Below are 19,982 nucleotides of genomic sequence, written 5' to 3'. Positions count from 1 at the left end.
CCTTGGAAACGCGTTATCTTTCCTCGCCTCAGCAACTTGTCATCAACTCGGACATCAACCTCTCTCCCCTTCTACCACTACAACCACCAGGACAGGATGACTGCTAGCAGTAAATTCACTCGGGACAATGCACCTCAATGTTGGGGACATCGAGGCGTACGCATTCATCATCTCCTTCCCCGAAAACTCTGAACAAGCGAGGGAACCTTCTAGTCTATTCGAATGAATGAAAGATAGAGGCGAGGGTTCCCTCGATTTGTTAAATCCAGATTCGATATATAAACAGGCATCAGCCGCGTACCCGGAAAACACTTTGGCGAGCTTCGAAGCTGCCATTCGAGACGGAGCGGAAGGAATCGAATCAGGTGAGCCCTCACTCTTCCCCTATCTGTCCTTCGCACTGTGTTCTTGTCGAGGAGCACGTAGAGGAGCTCTCCAAGTCCAGGACCGAGCCGAGCGAGACGGAAATGGCCTTATCGCAACACATTCCCTTTGTGCGAAGGTTGCATCAGCTGACTCAACTCCTCTTCCTCCCTCCAACAACAGATGTTCACATTACGAAAGATGGAGAGATCGTCATGTTCCACGATCCTCTATTAGGTGAGTGGCGATGCTCTGCTCGCAATGAGCATTTTGAGCTAATCTCGACATCTCTTAGATCGCACGACGAACGGAACTGGTCGTATTCAAACGCAAAACTACCACGGAGGACTCGATCAACTTCGAACGAACAAAGCACCTCATCAGAAGATTCCAACTCTCCGCGAAACGATTGAACTCCTCATGAGACCAGAAAATCAGACCGTCTACCTCAATATCGACGTCAAAGTCGACAACGACCCGGTCACTCTCTTCACTTTGATCAATGAACTCGTCGTTGAGTACCCGGATTACGAAACGAAACTCGCTCCTCGTCTAGGTTAGTTTTTCCTCTTTGGCTCTCGCTTATCTCGCCCGAGCTTGAGCTGACACGTTTGATTCGCTTCCTCGCAGTCCTCGGTCTCTGGCACCCGAAATACGTCGAACCCGCAAGAGATATCCTTCCCTACCTCCGACTCGCACACATCGGTCTTTCTCCTTCGATCGCCCGTCGTTACTTCTGGGACGCCTGTCAATCATTCTCGATGAACTTCGCCTGTCTCGTAACTTCAGACGGTGCCGCGTTCCGAGAAGAATGCAAACGAGCTGGCAAGGACATCTGCGTTTGGACCGTCAACGAGAGGAGGGAAATGATCGAAGCCACGAAATGGGGTTGCAAAGCGATCTTGACGGATAGGACGGATGATTGGCTCGCGTTGAAGAACGAGATGTTGAATGATTGGGACAAGGTCGCCCGCGAGACGAGCTGGGTTTTTGGTTGGACTTCTCTCAAATACACTTTCTTCGCGAACGTGAGTAGTAGCCCTTCCTTGTCGCTTGATTGCTCTCGAGCTGATCCTCGACCATCTGTTCGCTCTAGTTCCTCGCCGCTTCGTGGGAATCTTACGTTCTCTCGAAAACTGCCGGAACTTTCATCGAACCTCCTCCGTCGCCCAAGATTAAAGCCTCCGATGGACCATCCGTCATCCCTGCCATCGTCTAGACTCGACATACCTCACTTCTTCATCGCTCACCTCTCCATCGACGTGTCAGAAACCAAGCGCTGGAATCTCTTCACTTTCGTCCTCTCAATCCTGTTATTCCTTCCTTACTTTTTCGCCTCTCCTCTCCTGACCGTGTCTCTCGTCCCTCGTCTCTGTTTGTTTGTACAACTACCATCGATCGTTTATTCTCGTCATGCCCACCCGCTTCTTTTCCTCTCTGGTTCTTTAGAACTTACTCTTTGAGCTTTTCGACTCCCGCTCCCTTTCGTAGACCTTTCCCTTCTCCCCCACTCTCGATTCTCGACAAGAAGATTTCCTTTCGTGCTCCCTCCTCTCCGAGCTGCTGTGTCTCCTCGGTCCACGATCAGGAGACTTGTGAGATCCTCAGCGTCAAAGCTCAGTCGTCGATATAGATTGAACGCCGAACAAGCGGAAGACGTCTCGCGTTGGTCGATGGTCAACGGAATACCGAAGACGACGTGAACGACACACAGAAAGTCCCGTAACGCTCAGAAGGAAAAGGAGGCAGAGAGAGCGAAGGAAAAGGGGAACCTAGTCGAACCTCTTTTGGGCTTGTATTCCAATTCTTCTATACTTGCTCCTCCACCCCGGGAAGGCTCGAAGATCGAACCCAAGTCAACGTGATATACGCATGCGCCCCAACATTGGGAACGAAGCAGAGGCCACGTCTACAATTTCGTACAGAAAAGCGGGTCGACTTGCTCAAACGAACAAAAGGAAGAAAGACTTGTGTGACATGGAATACGGGCGTTGCCTTTCCGACTCAGGGAAGATCATAACGGGCGAGATATCCAAGATCTGAGGGTGTTGAAACGAAAGAAAGCGGCGACACAAAGCGAGCTGTGTGAAGGTCGTTTGGTTTAACCCCACCGACATTCGCACTGACTAAGTCGTTGACGTCCAACTCGGTTACAACCTTCGACGAAGGGGTTGCAGGAGAACTCGTTGGTTCAGCTCGAGCCAGCTCTCTGCGTTTCACACTTCCTCGGCCATTCGCTTCTGAGGAGCCTGCGAGACAGCGAGTACGGTCTCATTGTCGATTTGAGCGCAACATCTCTCAATCGCGAGGGTCAGAAAGTAAGGGGCCGATACAAGAACTTGTTGCGCTTGCTAGAGTTTGAACGAGGACAGGGGGGAGGGATTGTATAGGGTGGTAAGAGTGAGCGGTGAGCGTAGGGCAAAGGGGAATGAGAGGAATACAATAACGAAAGTTGGAGAGGAAAGAAAGAATTGGTACTGCGACTGAAATTTACTTAAGTTTTATGATCATTTTGGAAAGGAGAGAGAGAGAGAGGGAACGTCTGGCTCGAGGAATGAGAGAATCAAAAGGTGCCGTAGGGTTTCATACTCTGTTGAGGTCCTCCAGGTTGCATTTGATACGAGTTCAACGGGGAATTACGCTTGTTGACGTTGGCGAGAGCGGCGGCAGTCGTGACGGGAGATCGATGAGGAGAGTTTTGCTCTTGTTGCTGAGGAAGCGAGAGAGCTCCCATCGCGGGTGACCCTTGGTGATGATAAGACGAGGCAGAAGAAGCTGGACGCGAAGGAGGGAGTGGAGAGTTCGCAGAGAGAGGTCGTCCCGGCATTCCATTCGCGGCTTGCATCGCTGCAGCTTGTTGTTGTTGCTGTTGTTGCTGAATCGCGATTTGGATCGCCTGGGGGTTCGAGAAGGGGGTTTGGGAGAGAGGAGAACCGCGTCCCATCCCGTTTTGTTGAAGACCTGGAACGGCGAGTGCTCCATTCGGCATTCTCGGGGGAGGTTGGGAACCGGGAGGAAGAGGGAGACCGTTCGGGTTCTGAGGAGAAGAATGAGGGGAGGATTGATGATTCGGGAATCCACCGTTCGGAGGGGGAGGGAGGTGATTCGCCGAAGGAGGTCTTTGAGCGTACGCAGCTGGATTCGGAGGCATAGGTTTGTAGTTGTGTCCACTGAGAGGTTGACCAGTCGGTTGAATCGCGAGAGGTGGTCGAGGAGGAGGTCGTCCAATGACGGCCGGAGGAGGTTGATCTTTTGTAGGATCGCTCGCGACGAATTTGAACGCTTCTTCGAGATAACTTGAATCGAACGAGAGCGCTTGGACGTCCTGAGGTTTCAGCAGAGCTGCTCGACGAACGAGGTATTGGAGCTCGAAATCGTCGACGAGAGGAGATTCGTCCGCGGCGGAAAAGTCGAGTCCAGCGTCCGTGTCAAACTTTAGTCGTTCTCTTCTACGTTCGATCATCCAATCGTCCATCTCGTCCGGCTCCGACTCTTCGTCCGTCTGATCCTCCTCGTCGAGCGACGGCAATATCCGCCGACGTGATGTAAAATCTTCTCCTCCCCTTCTTCCCGGCGCGATTCGATCCAGGTAGATCCTCCCACCTCTTCCCACTCGTTTCCTGAAACTCGTTCTCACTCTTCCTATCGGAGCCTGCCAAGTCGGAGCGAATCCGAGAGCATCCTTCTTTCCCGAAGTTGGTGTCGGCTCGACAGATCGCCAGAACCGTGAAGGAGTAGGAGGTGGTCGTGCGAGGTAAGACGAGTCGGTCCAATCCTCGAATTGCTGATCGGCTTGTCGTTTCCGTTGCAAGTCCCGTTCGATTTGCTTGACGAGGTTTTCGTTCCGTGTCTTGCGAGCTTGAAGTTCTTCGATGGAAGGAGCAAGGGAAGCGGCTGAGATGTTGTTCGGATCGGGCTTGCGAACGGAAAGCCGTAGAGCACTGAATGAGATTCCAGTAACGCGAGTTAGCTCAAGTCGGAAGAGCAGAAAAGAGGAAAAGATCAAAACGTACCCAATCGAACCATCCTCTCGTTTCCGTCTCTTCTCCCTCCGACTGACCAGCAAGTCCTCGTCTCCCTCCGCTTCTCCCAACTTCCTCTTGACCTCCCTCATCTCGCACCGTTGTTCGAAAATCTCCCGTTCGGCGATGATCGAATCCAGTTTGATCTGTTCTCGTTCGGCGACTTTGAGCATGAGTGCATGAGCGGCGTACAAGTCGTTCCGGAGACGAATGAGTCGTTCGAGGTTTTGTTGATCTGATCGTCGAGTTTTCCGACTCGATTTCAATTCTCGGCGTCGGAAACAGACGTAAGGGTTTTGCTCGTTCGATTCATCGTACTGTAACGTTGTAGCAAGAGGAACTATCAGCGATGAACGGCGGAAAGCCGAACGAGAGAGCGAGTAGAGACTCACATCGAGTTGAGGCATGATTCTCTTTCCTCCTCGTTGCATTCTCCGCTCTTTCCAGTGAGGATAAATAGGTTTCGCATAAGGTCGGAGAGCGGCTAGTTCAGGTCGGAGGATGTCATTGAAGGCATAATCGAAGTCGAGCAGCGGTGGTAGCAAAGAAGTGTCCTGAGAGGAGAGAAAAGGAGGAGGCGTCAGTTTTCAAAACTGCCCGAGATCCCGAACGATGAACGACGGGGAGTGAAGACGTACGACATGAGCCATCGGAGCTTTCTCATCTGTCACTTGTTCGAACAACTCCATGATCTTTTCGAAATCGTCTTCGCTCAACGCCGAATTCGGATCCGACAGTTCATCGAGGCATTTCCCGGCATCGGCGAACGCATCGTAGGGTTCAACCTTCTCCTCCCCTTCTCTCCCTTTCCCTTTGTCCAGCGTCGTCGACCTCGAGAATTGTTCGTTGAAATCTTCCAACCAATCTTCGTCGTCTTCGTCCATCGTATAATTGATCGCTCCCTTTGTCGTATCCTCGACCGTGTCGGAGAATCGGATGTAAGAGATCGGATCGACGTAACCAGGTTTGTACAGCGCCGTGAACTCCTCGTCAGGCAGAGTTGTCGAAGATCGAGTAGGAATGTAAGCCGACGCAGGTTTCTTTCCATTTGCGAGCGAAGATCCACCAGTCGTGTTACGAGCGACATACGCCGCAGTCGAAGCGATGACTTGTTGCAAATGAACTTCTCCTTCTTCGTCCTTGTCGACTCCGGTTTGAATCCCTTTCTGTTTATCTCGATTTCCTCCTCCTCCCGCCGAGTTGTTCTGACTGTTACTTCCACCTCGTTCGTGAATCCCTTCTCCATCTTCGAGATCGAGTCCGTCAACTTCGAGAGGATCCTCTTCGATTACGACTCCGATTTCGACATTGATCCGAGTTTTGAATCCTAATTTCCGGTTTCGAAACCTTCCAGATCCTTTTGCCATATCGGGGTACGAGGGTGACTGATTCCTCCTATTGGTTCTCTCGTTCGGTCGAAGTGACGAGAGAAGGCAATAGGAGAATACGCGTGATGGAAAAAGGTTTCTTTCCTTTTCGACTACGACGACGAAGAGGCGGAAACGACGAAGGGACGGGGAGAAGAGTGGTTGGGGTAGACGAATGAACGCCTCCTGAGAGTCGAGAGGAAGAGCTGCGAACGAAGGAAGCGGAAAGTCAGTTTGCGAGATCTGAGGAAAATGCGAGTTTGTGGGCAAAGGCGGGTAGCCAATCAGAAAGCGCCAACGACTCAAAAGGGGAAGAGAAGACTCGGACTATCACCGATAGCCATGCGAACGGGATGAGACTCACTGTGGACTGTACTCGAGGCTATCTACGAGTCAACAAAGACCGAGAGAGTCGAGAGAGGGAGGTGTTGTTGGAAGGGGGCAGGAGGAGAGAAGAGAACTTTTGGTGCCTCGTGTCACTCTTCCGGAAGGGGAGGTCGCGTGAGTAGTCGAGTGCTACAGAGCTGACGAGTAGCAGTACTGCAATTGAGCGACGGCGGGGTTTGTAGCGCGTTGCCGAGATTGCACTTCTCGAGGGAGAAGTTTGGCCAAATCGGCGATGAAGCCGATCGAGTTCAACTATTTCCCTAACTCGTTACAAAGTACCACCTGAGCAGCTCGACTAAGCAGCAGTGTTTACAGCTCGATTCTTCATGTGACTCGAGAGAGTCTGAAGGAGAGAAAGAGGGAAGAGAGCCAAAAGTTGAGGGAGATTCATGGGGTAATCTCCCTCTTCCCTGCCTCTACTGGGCAGCCAGAGTGATTGCTAGCTCTGAGCTCCAATTCTGTGAACCTCGATGGCTGATCTAGAGAAACGGGAATGACTGACGAATGTCAGAAGTTGACATTCCGTCTCTGGTCAGCTAGCTCTCCTATCCCTATTCCCGTGCGCACCCTGCACTCTTACTACCCAGAGATCCTCGCGGAGATAGAAATGGGCGTAGAACTTACTGTGAGAGGGGTAAATGAAGCCGGACCAATTGAGAGAAGAGGCGAGATTGGATGGCGCTAGAGCTGCTGAGCTTGAGTCGGAGGTGCAGAGTAGTTGTAAGAGTTGTAGGATGAAATGGCAGGAGGGTGAAGGCGAATTGACGTGAATTGAAGGAGAGAGAGAGGCGAGGAACAATCGAAATGAAGACAAGCCCTTCGACCGGCTTCAGGTATCCTGGTATGGCTGTCCAGACGGGTCACACTGATTCAATGGAGCTCATTCGTTTCGCCCAAGCCGTCTCCGTCGGAAAGGCAGTTGTCCTCAGGCGCCCTTTCCTCGATCTCGGATTTCGGTGAACCGGCGGCATTAGAGACGAGCGGCGGCAGAGACAGGGAAGTGCGTCCTGGGCGATGATCATTTGGGATGTCGTACGACTCCGGAAGGGGTGCGGCACCGAAGGACGAAAGGTGAGCTGAAAGAGTGAATGCAAGTATTTTCGCAAGAGATTGAGACGAATCGTTTCTTTGCCTCGGTTCGTCTCTTTGTCTTGGTTTTATCGGGCTCTTTGTCATGTTGCGTAGCATTCCAGAACAACAAAGCAGCCCGCGAGCGCAGGGAATAGCGTTGAGCCGGCCTTGAAATCCGCCTTCTCACGAATTTTCGTTGCCCGCTTCCTCGGCAGGAGTAGGGACCAATGTGCAAGATGACTTTGATGGCTATAGGAGAGTCACGCCGTAGCGCTCTACAGTCGACGCTGTCATACAACCGCAGGGGGCAACCTGAGTGAGAAAGAACGAGAGAAAATGCATAGCTTTACACCTACAACCTGCTCTCCCCCTCTAACGAGTGACTAAGATCCGACACGAGACGTCTTATCGACTCCACTGCTTGCCGGCGCTACCTCCTCTCAACTTCTCCCGTCCGTGTTCCCGGTAAATATCCTTCTCCTCTCCTCTCTTCCCTTCCGTTTCTCTCCTCTTTCCCTCATACCCTCCACCTCGTCTCTGCATCTTTGCCCTCCTCTGTCGATCCGTATCTTCCTCCTCTTCCTCCTCTTCACTCGATTCGTCGTCGTCCGATCCTCCTCCAGCGTGATCCTTTCGCTTCTTCTTTCCCTTGACACTCCTTCCGACGTTGATATTGACACTGGGAGGAGTCGAGAATCCGAATGCTCGTGCGACTTTCGCGAGATCGAGAGAGGTGACGTCGAAGATGGTTTTGAGGGAGTAGGAAGCGTAGGCTTGGATGTAGGCTCGGAAACCGTCTTTCGCAGATTGGTTGAGGTAGTAGTTCTTCGAAATAAGTTTCTCGAGCTATCGAACGCAAGCAGAAAAACTGTGTCAGTTACTGAGGTCGTCGGAAGAAAGAGATGATAGACTCACTTGACCCTGAACGTTCGCAATCTTCTCCGAAGGGAATTGGTACTCGTTCAGAGGAACTTTCGCAACCTTCAAGAACCTCAAGAATCCCAATTCACTCGGTAACAAGAACAACAAACTCTTTCCATTCTTTCCAGCTCGAGCCGTTCGTCCGACTCGGTGGATGTAATCACGAGGATCATCGGGAGGATCAAATTGGATGATCCAGTCGACTTTCGGGATATCGAGTCCTCGAGCGGCGACGTCTGTACAGAGGAGGATTCCGGTAGGGGCGTTGCAGAATTCGAAGAAAGTGTTGGTTCGTTTTTGTTGCTTTTGTTTACCCTGCGGTTACATGAGAGTGGAAAGGTCAGTGAGAGGCCATGACAAGAGACGCTGAGAGTGAACGCAAAACGAGCAGAAAGTGAAACTCACGTGAAGGTCGAGAACGGGTACATCAATGTAATTGAGTAATTCTCCATGGTACTGAACACTCTTGCAACTCGAGAAGAAGACGATGACCTTCTTCTTGAGGTTCTTGCGGAGGAAAGTGAAGAGGAGGAGGAATCGTTTGTCGGAATCGCAAACTACGTAACCTTGTTCGAGGTTGTCGGCGGTCGAAGTGTCGCGGTGCGAGTCGACGTTGATGTAGAGAGGTCCAGGTCGAAGAGACATGCGAGCGAGATCGGTGACTTTGGTGGTTTGGGTAGCGGAGAAAAGCATGGATTGTCGGTTCTCTGCAAGGTTCGCGATGAGTCGATCAGCAAACAGAGAGCTCGAAAGAGGAGAGTGAGGTTGAAGGAGCGCTGACCTTTCGGGAGAAGACTGATGATCTGCCTCATTTCATCCTCGAAACCGATTTCGAGAATTCGATCTGCCTCGTCGATAATCAAAGCGCGAAGGTTGTTGAAAACGAAGCCTTTCGTGTTCTGTAGGACGTGAAGAATGTTAGTGACTGCGGTGTAAGGCGAAAAGAGAAGACAGTAGAACTCACTTGAAGATGATCGAGTAATCGACCAGGAGTCGCGATCAACAAGTTGACACCCTTCGCTAGCTTCTCTGCCTCTGCCTTTCGGTTTGCTCCTCCCATGACGATCGCGAAAGTCTGATTATGGTGTTCGCATAGTTCTTTGGCGACACCGAAGATTTGAAGAGCGAGTTCTCGAGTCGGAGAAACGACGATTGCACCGGTTCCTGCAACAGAGGAGTCAGCAAGCAGCCAGACAGAGCTCGAATAGTACAGACTCACCATTTCGAGGCTTGAACTTGAGCTTGTTGAGCATCTCGATTGCTGGAATAAGGAAAGCGAGAGTTTTGCCAGATCCCGTTTTCGCTGCTCCCAACACATCCTTTCCGGCCAACAAGGGAGGAATCGTCCTCGCCTGTACTTCAGTCATGTTTTCAAATCCCATTCCCTCGATAGCTTTCCGCGTTCCGGGCGAGAGGTCGAGAGAAGAGAAAGCGGTAACGGTGGGTTCGGGGGCGGGTTTCGCTCCAGTCATGAGTGCGAGGGCATCTCCTACGCTACTGGGTCCTTCGTTGCTCTCCTCCTCCTGTTCTACATCGATCCCTGGTCCTTCTTGCTCCACTTTCTTGCTCTTCGACTTCTTTTTGCTTCCACTCTGATCCTCTGGTTTCGGCTCGTACTCTGGGTCGATCAATGGCTCTACATCTTCATCGTTCGGCTGTACTGGAGCTACTGGAGTCGTTGTAGAGGAGGGAGTTGCGTCGGTTGATTCTTTCGGTTTCTTTGACGGTCTCTTGCGCTTGCGCTTCTTGGCTTCGATCGTTGCTGCAGACGTACTGGCCTGAGGTTGTTCGGCACTCGCCATATCGGTCGGTATAGGCTGGGGCGGTGTGAGTAGAGAAAGAGAGAATTCTCATCTCGAGAAAAAATCCGCCAACATGTTTGAAATTCAGAGACACTCTTTTTGGACCGCAACGAGAGAGCTCAAACTGTACTCAGGCTACTCAAACTCGTCAAGTCGTACTCGCCAGGCGAAGTCCGCAAAATGAGAAATTAGCGACTTTTCGCTCAGACTCTTTTCGACTCTCCTCTGCACGATTTTGACCGCTCGAATGTAGAAGGAGACGAACTGATGTTACACCATAAACGACACTGTCCGCACACGGAACCCAAAGCCAAAGAAATACTGGAAAGTGAATACAAAACTCTTGCGATCATGCCTCCATCTCTTCATCTTCCTCCTGCTCCTCAGCTGCCTTCTCGAGTGGATCAACCAAATCGTCAGCCGGAGTCGTCGCTGCGGTTTCGTCCCCCTTCTCCATCGCGACGTCTAGCTCTTCAGGAGTCGTCTCTTTCGATTCAGAATTGCTCGTCTCACTCGTCGACTTCGTCCTCTTCCCTTTCTCCTCTACTTTCTCGTTTTGGTCTTTCGTTTCGGCGGGCTTGAAGAATCCCTTCAGGGTACCTTGTTTCGCCGCGTTCGAAGTTGGCTTTGACGAAGATGAGAGTTTCGAGGCGGAGGCGGAGGAAGGTTTTGTCGTCTTTGCCGACTTTCGAGAGCTCGCAGGGGAGGAAGATCCGGATGGAGGAGGAACGAAGACACCGAGGAACGTCGAGGAAGAACGACCCGTCAAGGTCTTCCTCTTCTTCGCCGGAGGAGGATCGCTCTTGCCGATACTCGATTCGATCTCCTTCGCCTTTCCCTTTCCTTTGTCCTTCGAAGATGAAGCTGTTACAGTGGCAGGTCGTTTCTTGTTGTCGACTGCCGATGGTTTCGAAACTTCCTTTTTCTTCTTCGGTGCTTCGAGTTCTACTTCCTCTTCGTCGTCTGAATCGGCGATCACACGCTTCGTACGCTACACAAAGAGAGAGATGTCAAGGTTGTCAGTGTGAGATCTGGAAGATGCGAGAGTTGTGAGCGAGCAGTGAAGGACGCACCTTCTGAGGCGGAGGAGCGGCTTTCTCGCTCTCGTCATCTTCTTCTTCTTCTTCCTCCGAATCATCCAGCTGAGCGACGTAAGACGTTCGAGGTTTGAGCCTTCGGGATCGATCAGTCTGTGCTCACGAGAGAAGTTCGCGTCAGCAGGAAATCCTTGAGCTCAAAAAGGCGGAGGGAACGAAACGAACTGGCGCAGGAACCGGGGCATCAGAGCCAGAACCCATATCAAAGTCATCGTCATCACCGCCCTACGGGATCAGAACGGTTAGAGCTGGATTCGCAACCAGTGTCGAGCGAAGAGGAAAAGAGCTTACGACGATCTCGACATCGGAATCAGCGTCGGCGACACTCGCTTCGTCGAATTCTTCTTCGTCCTCGTCCAGCTCATCCTCACTTCCATCCTCTTCGTCTCCCGAGACAACCAGCTCGTCCTTCTTCTTTCCCTTCGATTTTGTCGATTTCGAGGAGGAAGCTTTCGCTTCGAACGCCTTCCCTTTCCCCTTGTCCTTCTTCTTCGATAACGAACCCGCACCAGCGTCGAACGGAACGGAAGTTCTCCTGCCCAAGCTCGTTCCTTCTCCGCTTCGAGGTTCAACTTCTTCCACGCCGCTTCATCGGCTTTTTGTTTCGGATCTTTCGCTCTCTTCAACGGAACGTATTTGTTGGTTTTCTCTCGGAGCGGGTTGACAATAGGTTTACGGGAGGGTTTGACGAGCGAAGAGAGGGGAGTTTCGTTGAGGTTGGAGAAAGTGTCGTGATCGACGGTCGAGGGAACGAGGAGATGAAGGATGTTGGCTGTCTTGAGCTGACCGTAACGATGGATGCGACCGATAGCTTGAGTTGCGAGACTGTTTCGAGGGTAAGACATAGATCGAGAAAGTAGGGAAAACGAACGGACGAGAGGAGGGGAAGGCGAGGAAGAAGTAGAGCAGTGAATCAGCCATTGACTTCACAAAGTCTCCGCCAAAGTTGAAAGAAGTAGAGACATACGCTTTGTACTGAGCTCGCGAGTCGGTCAAGAGCGGAGAGACGAAGAAAGCCCAGTTCGCGACAGTTAAATTCGCGCCTGTTGTCGAGTGACGACGAATTCAGCGCGACTCAGGGCATAGAGAATGAACGAGAGAAGGACTCACCGGCTGAAGAAGGATCGGTAGCCTTGAGGAGGAGAACCTTCTGACCTTTCTTGTCGGGATCTTGGAAGTCGTCAATCGCGCTCGATTGTGTCCTCCAATCTCCCATAATGACTTTCGTAGGAATTCCATAGACGGTCAAAGCTTCGTAAACCTTGTCGAACAGGTCGTCGAACTGAACGAAAACGAGGCACCGATCTTCTTTCGGAGTTTGTTTGACGAGCGTGACGAGAGTTTCGAGTTTGTGACCAAAGTTTCCAGAATGAACGTCGGTACCGAGTGCTTCGGCGTCGAGGATGTATTGAGCGCTTACTGAGGCTTTACAGTCGGGGTCGACACATTTCCCTTCGCGAACCGCTTGATTGATTTCTTCCGAAGTTCCCGAGTGACCGCAACACGACAAGACGGCAAAGTCGGACGACAGTTCCTCCTCCTTCTTCTTCTCGTTGTTGTTGCTGTCGATCTTGCGAACGTACTTTCGCACACATTCGAAGTATCGAGCGGATCGATAACGACCGATCATTTCCATTCCAAGGCGACGAATTTCGAGAGAAGCGGTTCGAAGGAGCAGAATCTTCGCGACGGCGTACTCCTCCAAGGTTTCCTTCGCGCCTCGCTTCGCGTGAAGGGCTTCGACGTCCTTCGTCATCGGTTTCGGGGCGTCTTTCGGAGTCTTGCTCGAAACGCTCGCGACCTTTTTCTCGGCGTCCCATTCACATCCGACTGCGGCACCGATACCTCGAAGGCATTCATTTCCTTCTCGATCTCCGTAACCGTCGCCGAAGAGAACTCGAAGGACGTTGGTGAAGTGAGGCGTCGGGTTGAGTTTCTCGTCGTCGCTCCAATCTTGCTCTTCGACCCATCGATGCATGTAGGCGCAACTCGCCATCTTACGTTGGAATTGTTCTTGACAGTCGGCGAGTTGAATCTCACGTTTGCGGAGAATGAAGTCGCAGACGGATTCGACGTTCGAGTCGAAAAGTTCAGATTCGTCGAGGTCGAGGGTGAAATGGGAGCATCGTTTGAGCAGAGCCTGTGAGAAAAGGGAAGAGATGTCAGCAAGGTCGCCACGTCGAGAAATGATCAAGGGGATCAATGTACTTCTTCGGGAGTTTTCGATCTGCCGAGAGCTTCACGAAGTCGACGGTCGCTGTTTACGGTCACCAACGTCAGTCGCTAGCGCTGTAGCGACAAGAGACAGAGAAAGACGCACCGATCTCCTGCTTTCTCGGGTTTGACTTTGGCAATCTTGGCGCTGAAAAGAAAGAACACGGGAGACGATTCAGTTTCAACTTTAGACGACTCGAGTGCAGTTCTGACTCACAGAGCTGGATCGATGTTGTAGAGATGATGTTCGAGCTCACGGTAGATGCTACATCGAATCGATAACAGAGCGAGAGTCAGCCCAGAACCGAAAGACGAGACGACCGAACTTACGCCATTTCGGCGCCGGGAAGTTGAACGTTGATGACTTCTGTTTCGAGAGGTATTTCATCGATCTCGGCAACGTTCTGACGAGCGAATTGATCGAGGACTGAAGGGAAGAAGGAGAGAGAAAGTCAGTGGACGGGATCTTCGGCCGCGAGAGAAGGAAAGAATGACTGACAGCGTTGAGCGATTTCATCCCTACGTGCATGCCAAGCTCTCGAGCGAACGTCACAGAAAGATCTGAACTTCTCAGCTGACGTTTGTTCAGCGTTTCGCATATCGACAGTCTTGTCTCGACCCTCCGTCGGATCGTGGATTCCGAGATGACAATGAAGGAGGTTCGCGATACTATTCGAGAGGGAAAGAGAGTGAGGGTCAGGTCTGGGAAGGAGCTCGTGGGGGTGGTAGAGACTCACCTTTTGATCTCGGAGAAGTCGGAAAGAGGAGGAGTTCCAGAAAGAATCCAACGAGCGCGAGCTCGAATGTGATGAATTCCGACGAGAACGGCTCCAGTAGTGTAAGTGAACTCATCGACGACGATACGAGCGAAACTATACGCGCCACAGGGAGAGTCAGAGATGGGCGAGAACGTTGAAGGCGAGTCAAGACTCACGAGAACATGGCGAGAGGGGGAGCTCTCATCTCTGTCCAATCCTCCTCAACATCTCCCGACTTGAGATGCCAGGGATCTTGTCCGAGCGCTTTGACGTCCTTCGTTTCCTTGTTGTCTCTCTCCTCGAGAAGCTTTTTGAGTTCTTTCTCGTTCATGTCTGCCGTCTTTTTCTTTCCCTTTGCCGGTTTCGTCTCCGCGTCCGAGCCATCGTCCTTCCCTTCAGCTTTCTTGTTCTGTGTGGGAGAGACTCGTCAGCTTGATCACGAGGATTGGGGATAGAAACTTTGAGAGACTCACGGAAGCTTTTCGAGAGGTAGGAATGAAAACGTCGGTAGGAGGAGCAGAGCGTGCTTTCCGAGCAGATTTGATCTCTTTGTAGACAGCAGCTGCTCCTTCTTCAACGAGTCGGTCGACTTGATCTCCGAGAGTGGCCAAAGCTTCGTTGACGCAGTGCCGGAAATAACGATTTCCTCGCTCGTCGTACTTGCATTCCGTCTTACTCGCAGCGAAGTCGGTGCTAAGAATCTCGGCGAGTCAGTCGCAAGCAAATCTGAAGATAGTCCGAACCGAGAAACTCACAAGAGAGACCAGAAAACGGGAGAAGTGAACAAGCTCTCGGGCATGATGACGACGTCGGCGTCTTTGATCTTCTGAATCGTACACGACTTGAGCTGAGCTGCCGTTTGGAGTTCGACGACTTCGAGGCCAGAGGACGTGAATTTGTCGATTTCTTTCGGCCATTGTTTCGTCAAATGCTTCGGAACGACGATGAGAGTTGCTTTGACGGCGACACGACCTTTCTCGGGAGTCGGCTTTGAATCTTCCTTCCGTTGAGCGCAAATGAGTCCGATCGTGATCGCAGTCTTTCCGTAACCGACTATTCTCGTAGACGAGTACAGATTCAGTTGCGGATCAAAAGTTCCGAAACAGATTCACGAACTCACCAGCATCGGCGACGACTCCTCCACGAATACTGACCTCTTTCGTAGCTCTCGCTTCGGCGTGCCAATTCATTTCGGGGAGAAGGTATTCGGCAACTTCCTCCTCGATCCAAGGTTTCGGGTTCGCTTCTTGCTCGATCATCCAGTGCAGGGATCGAAGTTGTTCAGGTCGGAGAGGGAACTTCTTGAACTTGGGAGGTTGAGTAGATTGAGGAGTTTCGCGATTACTCTTGATCGTGAAAACCGACGAGAGACCTTGTCGACCGAGTTTCGATCCGTGAGTACCGCTGTTTGTGAGTCGCCATTCAACTTTCGGATTCGAGGTTTCCCATTTGCTTAGGGTTGGAGCGGAAAGCTGAGAGAGAGCGACGTGAGAGAGCGAGGCTGCATTGAGTCCGATGCGGAGTTCGAATCGATCACCGACTTGACGAGTGTGCAGAAGGACGGGAGAAGGTCGATCTTTGAGAGTCTGGTGAGAGCCACAGGAAGTCAGTGCCGGCACAAGCGAAGCGAAGCACTGGCCCGCGGGGAGAACTCACTCGTTCATAGTTTGCAGCTTCTTTTCCGTCTTCGAGCGCGAGAACGGTTACTTTGAGCGTCGACGCGAAAGGTTTAATCTCACGAAGCCATTTGACGGTCGGAGGAGCGGGAGCGCAAGATTGACAGACGGTCGAGGGTAAAGACTAGTCACCGAAGGAAGAAATCAGCATATCATCTCAGATTGAAGGAAGAGCATGACGCACGTCAGGATCAACCTCCGACCATTGTTGAAGAACATCCCAATCTGGAATCTTGGAGAGCATCCAACGAATCTTGGAGAAGACTTCAGGACCTTCGAGGTGCAAGTCGACTTCGTGCCAAGTTTCGTTCGCCCATCGAGGAGAAGGAGCTTTGTCGAGCTTGACGACGGCTGAAAGGAGGTTCTCTGTGGACTTGCAATCTTCGGTTCCAACCGAGAGCTTGAACCCTTCCGCGATCGTTGAAAACTTGTTGTCTTCGGTTTGATTCGCGCTACCAGCTACGAGTTTCGCTTCGGGAATCTTACTCCAATTGCGAGCGATGTTGATCTTTGTCGACTTCGATTTCGAGACGGCGGATTCTTTCGCAGAGTAAGGAGGACGCCATTTCGGGTCGACGTTTGCGATCAAACGACGATGAGTGAGAACTCGGGAACAGTCGTCGGCGAAAACGAACGAGTCGTGTTCGACTTCGAGATACGACGAAGGGTCGAAGAAGAAGTAGAGAGGGTCTTGTTCCTCGGGATCGATTCGACGGTAGAGAGAGTTGCACGCCGTTCCGCAAAGATCTTCGAGAACGTATTCTCCATCGATAGGTCGATCGAGCTGAGACGACAGAGCAGGTTGTCAGCAGTCAAGAAGTCGGGAGGAAAATTATGACTTGCGAGAACTCACAGCTTCAGCGTTACCCTTCAGAGTTACGTTGATGAATTTGGGTCGTTTCTCCTCGAGGAAGCTCGGAAGCTGAAGTTTCGCCCTCCACGAAGGAACGTACTCCTCGAAGGTCATGTCGATCGAAGCCGTGTACCCAGAGAGAGGAATGCTGAAGTCCCACTCTCCTTCGAGCAGGTTTGGAGTTCCAGGTTTGAGGCGAAGTCGAGCGACGGGAGATTGAAGGAACAGACGAAGCGGATCGACGGTAGCGAGCTGTCATTCGAGCAACGAGTCAGACTCACGTCACCGCTGGATGAGGAGAACAGGCGACTCACGTGAGCGGGAGGAGCAGCGAAGAGTCGCCATTCGAGGAGGTTCTTCTCGAGGTGAAGTTCGAGTCGAGCTTGTTCCGATTCGAACGTGACAGACCACCCTCGACGACGATCGATTCGACTGAAGTGGTACTCGGAAGTTTCGAGGGAGGGGACGATCGCTTCGAGGTATTGTTTCGTGAGTTTGGCGTCGACTTCGACTCCTCGCCCTTTCACTTCTTCAACAAGTTTGCGCAGGTTCGCATCGGTGAGACCAGGCACAGTGAGTCGCATCGGAAGGATTGATTTGAGTTTGGCTTCGAAGGCATTGGGGAGGAGTCGCTCCATTTCGACGGTTTCGTAGACGTGTTTCGGTTTGCCTTGATGAGCCGAACAGGAAGAGTGGCCGCATTTGACGCAGGTCGAAATTTGATGAGGGGAGATCGCATCGGGTCCTTCACAGGTACACTTGCGAGCGGATCGGTCGGCGAGGTCGAGCAAATCTGGCGGAGCGGATTGGAAAGAGGCGAAATCGACCGAGTGATCCTTGAGACGTTCTTCTCCCCGGAATCGAGCTTCGAGTTCATGATTCGTGAAAGAGACTTCCTCCATCTCAGCGTCGCCATCTTGCTCCTCCGTTGCAGCGGCTCGAAGGGTGTGACTCGCAACAATGAGAGCTTGCATAATCGCAGAGCCGACGACGGTCGAGGACCTGTTCGACGAGTAAGTACAAGCGAAGAGGCGAAGTGAAGAGAGTAGGCTCACATCGCGTTTCCTGCGAGATCTGCCAATTGATCCGAGTTTTCGCGAGTGAGGAGAAGTTCGTCGATCGGGAGACCCTGTAACGCGAGAGCTTCGAGTCCGACGAGAGGACCTCCTCGATTCGTCAAATACGGAATCATGTTGGGCGTGAGACACTGACGCGAAGAAATAAGATCAGTGACTTCTGCGATGTCTGAGAACAGAGCGAGAACAAACCGGAGTGACACCGTAAACTTTCGAGGCAGTCGTTCGATCGACGTTCTGCGACAAGTTCCACACAGCAGATTTGTAGGCTGGTCGGCCAGAGTCAGCGAGAGCAACAGACCCAGCGTAAGAAGAGAAAAGAGCTCACTGATGTCGGTTCCTCGGACTGCATCTCGCAAGAAAGAGATATCCATCAAGTCGAGTACTCGTTCCGTTTGGGTTTCGGCCCAATCTTGCCAAGAACCGTCAGGTAATTGCGGTTTTCCTCCTCCTTCCTTCCAATCCGTGAGAGGTTTTTGAAGTCCCAACTTTTCGAGTTGACGTTGAACCGAATGTCGTTGTTCGCACTTGTACCAATCGACCGCTGCTCGTTGACTTCCATCCGCGTTGATTCGCTGAGTCGCGAGAGAGACTTCTTGTCGAGCACGGTGAATTCGAGGATCGTCGGAATCGAGGAGGAACTCTTCGGTAGGAGCGGAAGCGTTTCGTTCGGCTGCTTTCATCCGTGTCACCCAGTCGTCGACCATCCCGTCTGAACCCTTCTTGCGTTCTGCTTTCGAATCGAACATAGATTTCTTGACTTTTGGGACCGCAATGAGGTAACCGCGAGTTCGAGTGTGAGGGATGTAGTATTTCTTCGTATCGAGGGAGACTTGACGAGCGCTGTAGTCGATCGAATCAAACTTCTTGATGACTTGAGGCCAAGGAGCTTTGAGAACGTTTTCGAGGATGACGATTCCCGGTTGATGTTTCTTGACGTATTGAAGCATTCCGTCGAACGTACGACCTGTCGGAGATCTATGTGAGCTCATGCCCCATTGACCCTCGAGAAGTGACGGGAACGTACCAGATTCTCCACCAGCGTCGATTCCTTTTTGTTTCGTATTGAGATTCGAGTAATCTACGCAGGAAGTTCCCGCGATACTGTGCGAGCGACAAAGGTCAATCCTACATCCTTGAGAGCAGGAAAGTAAGCACTCACAGCATGTCGACTCCTCCAGGAACTGCTACTTTCGCACCATAAGCCGTCACAGCTTCGTCATTCGGTCTGTTCCCCTCTGTGTCAGCGTCTCCCGCAACGATACCCAGGCAGGAAGACTCACAACTCTGTAACATCTCGAAAGAGGATCGGAGGACTGAAGTTCCTCTCGATATAAGCTTGTTTGAACGGTTCAATCTCCGCCGAAAAAATGTGATCCATCTTCCCTTTGATTCCCGTCTGTTGCTCCAACGCCCTGAACATCAACCTCAATGCCAGGATCGGTGACTCAGTACCGGAACACATCGTTGCGATGCGAAGTGGTCGTTGAAGTCGGGTAATCGCACGACCGAATTCTTCAGAATAACGGGAAACGATGTCGGAGAAGATTTGTTCGATATTCGTCATCGGTGGTAACGAGAGTACGAGTTGCTCTTTGCGATATGTCGATGCTCCTCCTCCTCCCGAGCCCTCTTCTTCATCATCGTCTTCTTCGTCGTCGTCGGTCTGTTTTTCCCGTGAAAATACAAGAATTTCGCTCATCAGCTTTAAGTTCGCGCTCTCTTTGCGTACAGGAACAGATATGACCCACCTCATCATCATCCTTGACAGCTCCCTTCTTCTTTGTCACTTTCGAAACGGGCTTCTTCCCTCCACCGGCTTTCGATTTCGTTGCAGCTCCCGCCTTCGCTCCACCTTTTGCAGCTGCAGGCATACCTCGTCCCTTGTGCTATTGAGCGTACTTGCGTCGCGTCCTTCGAGGTGTGAGGTGAAGTCGCGAGTTTTTGAGATCAAGATTGTTTTCTCCGCTCGAAGTTGCTACGGGGGAGTTGAAGAGTTCAGGGCTTGACGGCAGTTGCGTGTGTTGACTTGTAAGAGGTTGCGAACGTGCAAGTCAGAGTCGGATGACAGGTGAGGTAGAAAGTGAGGAAGATTCAAGACGCGTTTTCTCGCGACTCGCGCTCGAGTTTCGGAAGAGCTTTCTCTGGACTCCAGTGTTCTCTCCACTCTGCGGCGACCGGCACATCTCCGCGCGAGAAAGTTACGGGAGAAGGGTAAGGCAAGAGAGCGTGATATTCTGCGTTAAAAGCTACAAGAATCGAGAAAGAGAAAAGACGAAACAAGATCCCGACGGGTTCTCGACTAGCGAGATCCAACCGTTAAGCTAAGAGTAAAGGTAGAAAAGATCCAAGAGGAGGTGTAAGAAGGGAAGGGA

At 51.7% G+C, this 19,982-nt stretch overlaps 4 protein-coding genes across 4 annotated transcripts; 1 reads left to right on the top strand and 3 right to left on the bottom strand.

Moving 5' to 3' along the window:
- Positions 1 to 96: 96 nt before the first annotated feature.
- PGC1 (phosphatidylglycerol phospholipase) lies at positions 97 to 1,582 on the top strand (the record flags this gene model as incomplete). Its single annotated transcript, XM_076635010.1, has 6 exons — positions 97 to 156; positions 287 to 365; positions 547 to 600; positions 659 to 919; positions 994 to 1,391; positions 1,460 to 1,582. 6 exons carry the CDS (start codon positions 97 to 99, stop codon positions 1,580 to 1,582), a joined length of 975 nt encoding a protein of 324 aa, XP_076485016.1.
- Positions 1,583 to 2,926: 1,344 nt separating this feature from the next.
- On the bottom strand, positions 2,927 to 5,752 carry EPL1 (Epl1p; the record flags this gene model as incomplete). Its single annotated transcript, XM_076635009.1, has 4 exons — positions 2,927 to 4,304; positions 4,377 to 4,702; positions 4,778 to 4,939; positions 5,024 to 5,752. The coding sequence occupies 4 exons, from the start codon at positions 5,750 to 5,752 to the stop codon at positions 2,927 to 2,929; spliced, it is 2,595 nt and encodes an 864-aa protein (XP_076485015.1).
- Positions 5,753 to 7,615: 1,863 nt separating this feature from the next.
- Positions 7,616 to 9,933, bottom strand: HAS1 (ATP-dependent RNA helicase HAS1; the record flags this gene model as incomplete). The annotated part of the gene is made up of 6 exons (XM_076635008.1): positions 7,616 to 8,056; positions 8,126 to 8,446; positions 8,537 to 8,838; positions 8,913 to 9,030; positions 9,096 to 9,295; positions 9,351 to 9,933. The coding sequence occupies 6 exons, from the start codon at positions 9,931 to 9,933 to the stop codon at positions 7,616 to 7,618; spliced, it is 1,965 nt and encodes a 654-aa protein (XP_076485014.1).
- Positions 9,934 to 10,282: 349 nt separating this feature from the next.
- JCM6883_003191 (uncharacterized protein) lies at positions 10,283 to 19,481 on the bottom strand (the record flags this gene model as incomplete). The annotated part of the gene is made up of 28 exons (XM_076635007.1): positions 10,283 to 10,924; positions 11,007 to 11,123; positions 11,196 to 11,255; positions 11,322 to 11,565; positions 11,613 to 11,855; positions 11,998 to 12,073; positions 12,141 to 13,170; positions 13,239 to 13,287; positions 13,351 to 13,392; positions 13,462 to 13,509; positions 13,575 to 13,671; positions 13,744 to 13,913; positions 13,982 to 14,116; positions 14,179 to 14,411; positions 14,476 to 14,695; positions 14,758 to 15,055; positions 15,123 to 15,588; positions 15,659 to 15,802; positions 15,863 to 16,462; positions 16,532 to 16,783; positions 16,846 to 17,533; positions 17,587 to 17,738; positions 17,800 to 17,876; positions 17,936 to 18,574; positions 18,635 to 18,711; positions 18,770 to 18,835; positions 18,891 to 19,273; positions 19,359 to 19,481. The coding sequence occupies 28 exons, from the start codon at positions 19,479 to 19,481 to the stop codon at positions 10,283 to 10,285; spliced, it is 7,371 nt and encodes a 2,456-aa protein (XP_076485013.1).
- Positions 19,482 to 19,982: the final 501 nt, after the last annotated feature.

The sequence above is a fragment of the Sporobolomyces salmoneus genome, assembly GCF_050403485.1.
Source record: "Sporobolomyces salmoneus JCM6883 DNA, S_salmoneus_JCM6883_v1_ctg79, whole genome shotgun sequence".
NCBI classification, from domain to species: domain Eukaryota; kingdom Fungi; phylum Basidiomycota; class Microbotryomycetes; order Sporidiobolales; family Sporidiobolaceae; genus Sporobolomyces; species Sporobolomyces salmoneus.
The sequence above is the reverse complement of the archived record's forward strand: the minus strand, read 5'-3'. Positions and strand labels throughout refer to the sequence as shown.